The 12,205-nt window shown below is 39.3% G+C and overlaps 1 protein-coding gene across 1 annotated transcript in view; it reads left to right on the forward strand.

The window, feature by feature from the left end:
* rims1b (regulating synaptic membrane exocytosis 1b) overlaps positions 1-12,205 on the forward strand; it is a 69,427-nt gene that overhangs the window by 38,477 nt on the left and 18,745 nt on the right. The window contains exons 7-19 of the mRNA XM_053329429.1: positions 4,546-4,586; positions 4,783-4,893; positions 5,162-5,261; positions 6,364-6,487; positions 6,966-7,012; positions 7,199-7,314; positions 7,445-7,575; positions 7,746-7,917; positions 8,070-8,223; positions 8,458-8,511; positions 10,353-10,506; positions 11,278-11,394; positions 11,805-11,867. Coding sequence (XP_053185404.1) covers positions 4,546-4,586; positions 4,783-4,893; positions 5,162-5,261; positions 6,364-6,487; positions 6,966-7,012; positions 7,199-7,314; positions 7,445-7,575; positions 7,746-7,917; positions 8,070-8,223; positions 8,458-8,511; positions 10,353-10,506; positions 11,278-11,394; positions 11,805-11,867 — 1,384 coding nt within the window. The remainder of the gene's footprint in view (positions 1-4,545; positions 4,587-4,782; positions 4,894-5,161; positions 5,262-6,363; positions 6,488-6,965; positions 7,013-7,198; positions 7,315-7,444; positions 7,576-7,745; positions 7,918-8,069; positions 8,224-8,457; positions 8,512-10,352; positions 10,507-11,277; positions 11,395-11,804; positions 11,868-12,205) is intronic.

The following is a 12,205-nucleotide window of genomic DNA, read 5'->3' on the forward strand; positions in this document are numbered from 1 at the left end:
GTGGCTAAACCCTGCTGCTCTCAGGACAGTTCTCATTTATTTGGAGAGTCCCTGTGATTTAGGCCAGCAGATTTGTAGAATTAGGTCAGTGGCTCTCTTGCTACGTAATGCTTCGCAAACAGCCAGCTGCACCAGCCAACCATGAACCACCAGCTAAAATCATGCCTGGTTGTGGTTGCCTGCTACCTGGTCACTTCTGGCTCCTCACTACCTCTGTTTTTCACAGCTCACCACTGGTAGAATTAATGCTAGGCTATGCTAAAATAAACCACGTTGGGCGTCTGAGTTTTAGAGGAGGCAGTAGGTAGAGCTAGCTAGGCTCTATCAGCTTAACTCTCTCACCGGTCACAGAAGGGGCCTGTTCCAGATGTTTTAATCCAGATTACTATAACTCAGGGAATGGTAATGGGTAGATGGTGTGGATTGGGATTATTAGCTGTTTTAAACACTCTTTAGCTAGCTGGGCCCTGAAATAGGATGTCTTCTTTGACTCTCATCTGGGGTATGAACACAGATTTGCAGGATATTGTTTGTACGTATGTATATATGTATGTATGTTGTATATGTGTATCCCTACATACTGTAGATGCATCAGATTAAACTGATGAAAAAAGTTGCATAGGGTCAAGGTTTCTTTTTCTGTTTTTAGAAGAAAATGCATGTTGTGGCATTATTTGAAGTATAGACTGTGTTAGAAGATGTTCTTGATGTTACTGCAGGTTTATGAGATTCAATATACAAGCTAAGTTAAGTAAATAAGAGTAATAGTACAACTTGTACGCTTGTGGTATACAATAATAACTCATTGTGAGGTTGAATACCTTTTTGGACTTGGGCATTATGTCGTAAATGTTAGTGTTATTTTTATTCAGTCAGTCAACTATATTTGACAAGTGAATGGGTTTTACAATAAATGGATTTAATGCAGCATACATGAATTGAGGTTTGACGTTATGCATGCACATTGCTTGGATTACAAGCTTTGACACTTAAATACCCATCATAAAACTGCCATGATGTATACGAGGAGGTTATGTAATTTTCATGCACAAACAGTCGATTCTCCTCAAGATGACTGTTTATATTGTGGTTTCACATTCTGCCAAATAAACTGCACCCCTCCATATATATCAGTGAATCTTTCAGAATGGGGCTTTAATGACACAGCAGTTTTGACTCAGTGTTTGAAGTAAAAATTTGGAGTAATTGGGTTACTTCCGTGGTGTAAAGAAAAACAATAAAGTGGTAATGGTTTTGAGGAAATGGAAGGGGAAGTCTCTTGTTGAGGGTTGACACTTGGTCCCAGTTTCATTCCCTATTGTGTGTAGTGTGCTTGTATGAAATATTCCTGCATTTACCAGAATTACTTTAACAGTCCACAAAGAATGATACAGCTTTTTCACTCAGTGTGTATGGAAAATTTGTTGTCTGCCTTTTCAGCAATGTCGGTGCAAATGTGAAGTCTGGCATCATCAGGCAGGTGCAAAGTATCAAACAACACAAATGACTCCAACCAAGAAAAATCGCTTCCAGTTTCAAGTCAATAAAAAACATGCAGAATCAAAGATGGTGCAGGATTTCTTCCCTCCTCACCGTAAGCTATATTGCAACAATACTACTGTGAAGAACAGTAATCTCACTCTTACAGTACAATTATATCTTCCATTTACTTTAAGGCCAAATTATCCTCATTAAGAACTATAATCTTTGCAACAGAGTGTTTGCACTAACAAAACAAATCTTTTTGCATGCTAATACAAGCCTTTCAATTTTTCCAAGATCCAAACCATGACTGTTGGTCTGTCATGATCCCCACCTGTAGAGCAGTCTCAGTCTGTGGTCACTATTAGGCCCAGCAAAGTCCATTACAGTATTTTTACGGACTCATTGTGTTGTTTGTTTTACTTTTCTGTCTTTGTGAAGCTAACCAATGTTGTGTGAAGTCGTTCAATTTGATTTGATTTATATTCTTAGCCTAGCTTGATATCATAATTCATATACCTGGTTTAGTTCGGTTTGCTTAGAATAAATTCACCTCAGAACTCACTTGTGTTGTTATCATAAATTACGTTAAAACCGAAGACAAAAGCTTACAGCAAATTAGCACATGTTGGTATTGAGACATTATTGAGGCTATGTGGAGGAGGAGGGTTGACGGGAGTTCAATAATTATCATGTGATGTAGAAATTTCTCTATATATGAAGTTAGAGGCTGTGTGTGGGATTTTGTGCATTTTTGTGCCAGCAATTGGTGAAGTAGCAGATGGAGCAGTGGAGGAGGACACACACACACACACACACACACACACACACACGCGCATGCACAAACAGTGTTTATCAAGAACAATACTACGTTAATACCTGCAAAGAGCTGATGCTTTGATGTAGCATCATTTAGAAGAGCAGCCCAGATTTTGTAATCTGCCCGGTGTGTTCATCCGCCAAAAACCAAAAATGCCTGTTCAGCAGTTCAAAGTGTGGAGTCAACATTTATCCTCTCAAGCATTCCCAGTGGACTTTCAGATTTCAGATTAGCAGCACTACAGTCATGTCTACTCAGACTTTTCTGACTTTCACTATCTTCATCACCCATGGTCTTATTGGCTAACCTATCGGACAGAGCAGTCATTTTCTATTTGGTTTTCAGTCAATATTGATGCAAATGTTTTTTGGCAAACAGCAGTGTTCTTTTTTTGCTCCCTTCACTTCCTTCCTGTTTTCCTTTGCCATAAACTCTAGTTGAATCAGTGGCCTCACTCTGTGCCAGGCACACACATTTCACTTACCTTAGCACTGAAGTTCCTCAAAGTCCCCAGAGGACCTTTAAATCCCCGTCTGTCGTCATCATGCTGTTGTTTTATTCCTGAGGTGGCATAGTGGCCATGAATCTCGCAGGCTGTTCTGGTCAGATGCTGGGCCAGTTACTCTAACTTCCTGTACTCGAGCCGACCATCTGTCAGTGTTAATGAGAACTGGGATACACTGACAGTCACTGGTGTCTCTGCCCCTGGCCAGGCTCTTGCATGAGTTTGTGACAAGCCAGCTTGAAGCAAAGTGACTTGCTATGACTATGAATGAAGTTGTTTTTTTCCTTTTTTATATCGGCTCATTGCCTTTTCTCAATACACTTATTGTATAACTTTTATTTCTTTATGGCTCTTTTACTTTATATTTAACATATCATTTAAAATTTCATCAACTATGTTGAAGTCGTACACATATTATATATGTGAGTACATTCCATTACATCATAGAAATTTATAGATAGAATTTTATTATTGTTTCAGAAATGTATTTTTCAATTCATTAAATCTAACCCTTTCCTTTGTTATTATGTTAATGTATTAATAATTGATTTTTTTTGGTCATTCAACAAACCCCAAGTCCCATCCAAACTCTCCTGCATGGGAAAAGGTTCTGGACATATAAATACAAAAATGAAGGAAAATAATAGAAATAAAAAACAATGATGGATAAAAACAGTCATTGTTGATGAGTAAGTAGCAAATCCTATTCTATCTCTCCATGAACAAACAGTGTTAGAAGTAGCTCAATATATCCAAGGAATTCATGTGACATAAGGTACAGTAGAGTCGAACCAGTGTTTTAGTGTCAAAGTTTGTGGAGATGTCCATCATCAAGTAATAAGCTGCTTGGCTTCGGACATACCAGTCAGTCCTGAGGAGACAATCTCGTACCATGTGTATCAAAATGGTCAGTGTGTTAGGAGGGAAAGATGAACAGTTAGGGAAGATAGACCAAAGAAATGTCTTATCCAGGATGCCACAGACAGTAGTTTCTATGACAAAACTTAAAACAAATGAATTGATGATTGGGATGTGACACCATGACAACATTGCCTGACAACAAGCTGTTTCCCAATATTTCTTTTGTCTCATTAGAGACATATCTTTCTCAGTCTTTCATCAGATGAGACATTTTTCCAAGACCCAATTATAATCATAACACCATTGAAGCACATACTTACTACCATACTACCATTACTCTTAGATGGCATTGGAACCATTTGTATTCTATTCTTTCAACCTACACAAATACTTCAGATCTGTTTCATGGTAATGAACTGTTTCAATTTTCTTCATGTTAATACCATTTATATATTTTCAAACAGAGTCATTTCATTTAAAATGCATTTGGAATCAATTTAACAACATTTATACTCACCCATTGACCTCCCAGGCTCCTCCTTGCAGAACAGGAAGTCCTCTGAAATGTTCTCTTCCCACGGATAGCGAACCAAAACAATCAAATTGCTCACAGGAACACAATCTATCTTATAGCTGTGACTCCATGTCACTCAATTCAGAGAGGTACAGCTTTCAGTGTATTAGCTGCGTCTGTCCTAAGGTGTACTTGTTTTTTTGCGCAGCTTGGGGCAAGCAATTTATAGCAATTTATTTCCAGTGATTCTCAAAGTGGGGTCCGCAGACCTTAGAGCATGATATGAGTTTATTGTACATACATTTTTCGTATGGCAGAGACCAAGTGACTATTTTCCTTCAATCTTTCTCTGTCTCCCTGCAGGTGACTGGGATTGTCATCCACTAGATCCTACAGTGTGGCATGTAAGTTTCAACAAAACATGACAAATCCACAGTTTTTGTATTATGCCCTGATCATCAATTCACATACATCTACATGTAGCTCTCGCATGCAAAACACGAAAGAAAGACTGAGCCAACAGCATTCATGTGCCACTCCAGGTCCTCCTTACTTCTGTCTCTGCCTCATAACTCAACTCACTATTTCCTGCCCTTGTAGCATCCAGTTACATGGCAGCCATCCAAAGAGGGTGATCACCTGATTGGGCGCATCACTCTAAGCAAGAGGTCTGCCATGCCCCGAGAAGCTGGCTCCCTCCTCGGCCTAAAAGTAAGCAGGAAATCATTTACATTAAGACATGTGTCAAAACAAATCTATAAATAATTTGTTTATGTCTGTTTTAGATTTAGTTGAATACTACATGAGGAGAATTGACAGAGAAAACGGATAATGTTAGGAATTTCTAATGTCTCCTAAAGCTATGTTCTATTGAGAGATATTGTATGCTGAAGAGTTTTCCAAGACACCAAAATGTCATTATCCCTGCTAACGTGCACCTCTTTTTCTTTCCATTCTCCTTTCTCACCTTCGTGTGTAGGTGGTTGGAGGGAAGATGACAGAGACAGGGAGACTTGCGGCCTTCATCACCAAAGTAAAGAAAGGCAGCCTAGCAGATGTCGTGGGACACCTACGAGCAGGTGTGAATCCCTTCAACATATTGTTTCTAAGCAGATGATGCTTTAGTACTTTGTGTAAAGACTAGCTGATAACAGTATAATGATAAAGCTGACTTTTAATGTCGAACTGAAATGATATTTATTTTGCCAAGAAGTCATATAGTATCTCTGTTTTTTGTTTTGACTTTTTATTTTTGACAAAATTATAATTACCATACACAAGGATTTTAAATGTAGTTACTTTTTTTTACAGTGATGTGTCTGGCTACAGTATTGCTTTCTAGGTGGCATGAATTTGAAGAACTGACAGTGCCAGTATCAGTACTATGATTGATGTCTTTGCGGTTGGACACAAAAAATAGTTCATATCCTTTATCTCTTCACAATATTAAACATTTTGGAGGATCCATTGTGCTTTTAAGTTTGTATTCCACATGGAAAGAGGAAGCTAGCAAGCTGGCTAGCTTCCTAGTTCGATAACGTTTGCCATTTGACATTATTCTTCACACTATTTCAGTGCTGTCAGCCCTGTCACTACTGCATGTGTTACTTCTGGAATTTAATTACACCTTCTGGGAATCTGTGCTTATATTGGCAAGCCAAGCATACCAACTTCCACATCCCACATGGAATGTCAGTTTTCTGAGTTGATGGGTGAGCTATTTAGCCTAGCTTGCTAGTTTCCAATTTCAAAGTGAAATCAAATTTCACAACAGGAAAGTCCTCCAAAATGTTGAATGTTGTAAATACTAGATGACTTAAATCATCTGAATGGAAATGCTATGTGGACTTCTTAGAAAAGTGGGGAAAACTCACATCTACATTCATAGCTTATGTGGCTTCCATGCTCAGTTGCAATGGAAAAGGCCCATAGAGAAACATGAAGATAAGAAGCTAAGAAGCAGTTTCCATAAACACAATTTTTTGAAAGAAAAAAATTCTACCTAGCTGCTGTATCTATAGTTTATATTTCCATACACAAAACAGTGAGGAGAATTCAAATTTCAGTTTGACTTTAAGAAGTATAATTCTTGGAGAGTACTTTCTTTACTTTAGTCTTTGTCAGCAAATACAATAATGATCCTCAGGCTATCACCATGTATGTTGGCCATCTTGGTTGCAGGTGACGAGGTTTTACAGTGGAATGGGAAGTCGTTGCCAGGAGCAACCAAGAAAGAAGTGTACAACATTATCCTTGAATCCAAGGCTGAGCCTCAAGTGGAGATTGTTGTTTCAAGACCTATCGGGTAAGATAAACATGTGTAATAATTATCATGAAAAGTACCTGAGTGATGGCTTTAATTTTCTTTCTGACAGATACTTTTGATATGTCTCCTTCCTTTATCTAAAAGCTCTATCAACCGAATAATGTCCAAAAACTTCTTGAGAAAAGTGTATAGAGCATATCAGTAAGTAGTGTTGATTTGGTGGGTGGAACCCCCTCCCCTCATGCCTTCCCCAAAATCCTTGGCATCCAAGACAAATATCCCTCATTCCAGTTATCCTTTTCTCCTTTTCTACCCACTATGTTTAATAGTGTGTGCATTTGATTGACTGCTTGCTCTTCTTATACCATTTAACTGTTGGTTGACATGAGCCTGCTACCCATTCATTTTTCAAAGATGAATGTTCACTGAAGTCCTGATTCTGTCTTTATATTTCATGTTGCTTGTTGTGTATATATAGTAAATTTCAGGTTCATCAATTTTCTTTTGTTTTTCACAGAGACATCCCGAGAATCCCAGAGTCATCCCACCCTCCTCTAGAATCTAGTAAGTGGTTATATGGGCAGCTTTATTGCCAATATACTCTGTTATTACCAGGGTTTATTGTCTATGTAAGTAGCTTCTGGAGAGAAACGAGAGTGACTCTAGACTTGACGTAATGCTTCTTCCTAATCTTGGTAGTGCCTTTTCTAATGGTTTATAACAACATCTGTTGTGCTTTCCATTTTTCAGCAGGCTCCAGTTCCTTTGAGTCACAGAAAATGGACCGTCCCTCTATATCAGTAATGTCCCCTACTAGCCCCGGGACCCTCAGAGACCTTCCTCTGGTATTGCCTGGACAGCTCTCTGTGAGTACCTGAAAGAGAATGGAGAAGGGCCAAGGGGATGCATTGGGGATTTGGGGATGAAGTGCTGTATACCCCTTGTTGATGGGTATAGATATGAGTAGAGGTTAATTTGCATCACAAATTGTTACAGGTGAAACTGTGGTACGACAAAGTGGGCCATCAGTTGATCGTCAACGTCCTTCAAGCCATAGACCTGCCACCCCGACCAGACGAACGACCTCGGAACCCCTATGTCAAGATGTACTTCCTGCCTGATAGAAGGTGAGATCACTGTTGGTCCCTTTTATGAGTACCACTGCATGGAGAGCATCTTCATTACCATAAATGTACCACTCTCCATCCTTGCCATTAAAAAGAAATACTGTCTTTAGGATTATGTTGAGAGACGTGCTTCCCTCTTATAATTTAAACTCTTCTCACTCCTGTTCTAGTGATAAGAGTAAACGACGGACTAAAACAGTGAAGAAGAGTGCCGAGCCCAAGTGGAACCAGACCTTCTTATACTCCCACGTTCACAGACGGGACTTCCGAGAACGCATGCTAGAGATCACTGTCTGGGACCAGCCTAGGGTCCAAGAGGAGGAGAGCGAATTTCTGGGCGAGGTGGGCAACACACCATGTCCAAACACTATTTTCGTACTGGTGTAATGTGACTGCTGTCTTGGTACTGCAAACATATGGTTAATGGATAACAAAAACACATTAACCAAACCATAGATAATGTGTCTACCATCACCCTCTTTGTGGTCTCTCAGATCCTGATAGAGTTGGAGACCGCCTTGCTGGACGACATTCCTCATTGGTATAAACTCCAGACGCATGACGTGTCCTCTATACCTCTGCCACAGCCTTCTCCGTACCTCCCACGCAGACATGTCCATGGAGACAGCCCCAGCAAGAAACTACAGAGTATGTCCTTCTGTACACAGTATATGTACATAAATTATATGTGTGTATATATATATATATATATATATGTTTGTTCTGTGAACCTACATTGAGTTTGAGTGTGTAGTTACTAACTTTTCCTTTACTGAGCTCTCTATTTTTCGTCTCTCAGTGCGGGAGACGGACGCACAGAACCTCTCGACCTTACCCTCTCCTGTGTGTGTGTGTTATGTGTATGTGTGTGTGCGTGTGCAGGGTCTCATCGCATCATTGATACAGAGTTTGATGATGGTTTGATAGTAACTAAAGGTGGGTGGGGGGCATGGTTACTGTGCATTTCCTTGTAGTAGCCTGTAGGCGTCCAGCACTGGGTGAGAGAGCATCTTCTTGCATCCTCCTTCCATCGGTTTTTTCCCAAACCTTCCAACCTCCTTTTGGCTCCACTGTATGTTTTAGAACTAATTGCACCCAAATTGAAATAATTAATCTTTGCTGTATCAGCAGCAACTCATCATATTGCTACTGCTGCTGATTTTGAATTGTAGTATTGTGGTGCACAGCCTTTATACTGCTGCTGTTGAGCAGTGTACTGTATTTCACTGAGGCTGCAGTGAACAGTTTCTCCTCTTCTGCTGGGCCGTAGAAACACTTCAAGCACTGAGTGCATGTAAGACTGTAGAGCTACAGTAGTTAACACCATTCCACTAAGTCTCCTGCCATTCTCCTGCATGTGTCTAGTCCTGCCCCGATGTTGCTGACTTCACTGAAAGGACACAATGTACAGTAGAAGCTAAATTTGTGTATTATCTGGCAAATAGAGTCACTACAACTGCTTTGTTGTTTGACTGTTTCTGCTGTGGCTTCATTTCCTGTCAGTAAAATGTAGGCCTGCCTGTTTCAAGATATTAATGGATTTTTGTAGTTCATTTTAGCCTTTTTAAATGCCAGATGGTTGAGGATAGCCACATGAAAGTGCACACAATCAGGAAATGATAACATTTTTTTGATACTGTAAATAGATAAATATAGTAGGTGCTGGTTTCAGACGTATTCTTCCACAGTGTGAATTCTACATTTCTAGAAACTTCCACATTTTGCCAAACAGGAATATATCTAATTATATGTCATGATGAGTGGTTCTAAATATAATACCGTTAATATTCTGTAACACTTATGAACCTCTGCTGCTGCTATGGAGAACAAGCCAATCAAAGGGTGTCAGATGTAGATAATCAGAGCTGTAGTGAATTCAAAACCAAATGAAATAAAATCTTTACCCAGAATCTGAAACTGAATTATGGTTAATTCAGCTTCAGATTGTAAAACAGTGATAACATTATTTTCTACTTGTTTTTAATGCAGTGTGCAACAGAAATGCACTTTAGGAGCCGTACTTACTTTTTACTTTTGTATCAATGAACCAGATATTTTATTGATGACAATTGATACTGATGATTAAATCGTAAGAGTTTGATGCCCATCCAGGCCTGGGAATAGTTCCAAATGCTGTTTCATATGGAGAAGATTAACATTGCTTTTACTTTAGAGCTCTGGACACCTAAAATAACTTTTTCCCAAACCATCCCATATCTGATTGATGAGTTTTTATAATGTGGTGAGCCAAAAATGTTGTAAAATCATCTATCTATGCACACCTTTTTCACATTTTTCAGTCACGAACATACCTGTAGCAAGAATATCAACATTAGTAATGCTTTTGTTGTTTGATCTTTACCGTTTCATATCTTTCCTATTTTCCACACCACGTTCTTTGCCTCTGCAGTGATTAAATATTCCTCAGTTAAAAGTTTGATCTCTCTTCTCATCTGGCACTCCATGTAGGTTAAACTATTTTTTTTAAGGCTGCAGGTCTGACAGAAACATTGCGGAAACAGTCAGCTACTCAGGATAGCTCATATGACTGGCTAACCTGTTTGCTAGCTGGTCATTTGCCTGTAAAACATCCTGACGTGATGTTCTACAGCCTGTAAGAGAATGGCATCTGTAGTGGTAGTTAGTAGTACAACACTCACAACTGGTGCATCCTTATCAAAGAACACACAACTAATGCCTATATGTATATACGTGTGTGTATATGTGTGTGTGTGTCAATTTTGCTTTTTTGCCCTTGTGTGTGTGTGTGTATGTAGATGCAGAGCGTAACTCCAGGGAGAGAGAGCGAGGCAGTACGCTGGCTGTGCCCGAGCAGCAGCGAACCGTCCAGCACCGCTCCCGCTCAGTGTCTCCTCACAGAGAGGACTCCTGCAGGGCAAGGTCACGACCCGCACACGTGCCCATGCAAAGGTCAGCATCGCCTAGCAACACTACCTGATGTACTGTCAATGGAGAGTGTGTTGTCTGTGGTGACAATATACCATATAAGCTCCATACGATCAATAAATGATTACTTTTAATGATCTCAGTGTTGTTTACAGGTAGTTTAACATCAGACAATTCCGCTTATCATCAGTAGAACAAAAGATGTGTGGTCAGTGTTCATGTTCATGTTATTGTGTTCTACTACTATTATAATATACTATACTATTATGTGTGTCAGGGAATCAGAGCAGCTTGTTAACATGTGTTTACTACGTTATGGCTAAATCATGACCAAAGCTACAAATCTTTGCTTATGGCTGTTAGTGTGACAATGTTATTAATTAAATCTGACAGCTGGAAATATGTTAACGTCACTGTGATTATCATCCTGACATATTAACATGTTTAGCTTTGGGTCATCATTGTTAAACTATGCTGAGTTGGAACTTGAGCAACCCTGAGATGATACACCCTTGATGTAAATGCACAGGATTGTCAGACATAATTCAACATTAGGTTTATTCTTACTAGTTCATCTTTTTTTAGTAGGTTGGAAAGGTGTATTTTCTTTTAGGGATGATTGTAAAATATGTTAATATATTAATATTTGTGCAGGTGTGTTCTTTGTAGGTCACATAATTCTAATAACATTTATATTACATTCTCATTCTTGGATTGCCCAAAATACAAACTCTTAATGAAGATTTTTTTTTTACTAATTCCTAACTATGTCATACTTTCTATTGCTTCCATCAGGAGTCTGGATGAGATCCACCAGAACCGTCACCACTCCCACTCCCCCTCCCGCTACCACGACTCACACTTGGAGCATCAGCGCTCTGGTGACTCGGACTACGAGTACTCTGAGGACAGGTAACCTGTTATTGGGGTCTCTGGAGAGGGACAAGGGGAATGAGGGTGTGTTTAAGTTAAAAAGAACAAGATGCACACACATTGGCTTAGTGCTCCTTGTAGTTCCTTCAGTAGACTATTTAGTGAGCACTTGACTCTTGTTTTGGTTGATAAGTGTGCATAATGTGCTTTAAAAAAAAAACTAATGTGTACTAATACTACTAACAGTGTGAAACTAGTGATTGCAACATACTAAGTTTGTTGTATCATTCTGTATTTTTTGAATGCAGACTTGACTTGAAATCTCAGAATTATGATTTCCTGGTTTCTCTCATTCATAAATTCACTTACCTGTCTGAGTTGCCATCCTCTTCTGTTGTGTTTTCTCGGGGTTTTTTTCATTTGTTCACCCATCGTCATGGCAATGGCAGTGAGGTCCTGGAGATGCACAGGTCTATCCGGGGCGGGAGTGCCGAGTGCCTGCACACAAACAGGTAAAAAGAAAAAAAAAAACCTTAAAAAAAAAAAAGACAACAACCACCATTCAGCTTTATTTTAATACTATGTGTCATTTTATCATCATTTCCATCCTCACTATACTTTAACAACTTCATTTTAACACACTTATCGTTGGTGTTCTCAATGCAAACACAGTGTGTCGATGATCTTGAATGTACTGTACGTACTGTAGCCGTGTATGTCTGCTTTTTCACAACTGCATGCACACAAATATTGTGTCACATCAGCGTCAAGTAGTCGCACACTCATAAATTCATGTCCGACTCAAAGGCATTCTCTATTGTCTCATAAAAACACACACAAAACACACACG

This window comes from Scomber japonicus, chromosome 2 (genome assembly GCF_027409825.1).
Source record: "Scomber japonicus isolate fScoJap1 chromosome 2, fScoJap1.pri, whole genome shotgun sequence".
Lineage (NCBI taxonomy): Eukaryota > Metazoa > Chordata > Actinopteri > Scombriformes > Scombridae > Scomber > Scomber japonicus.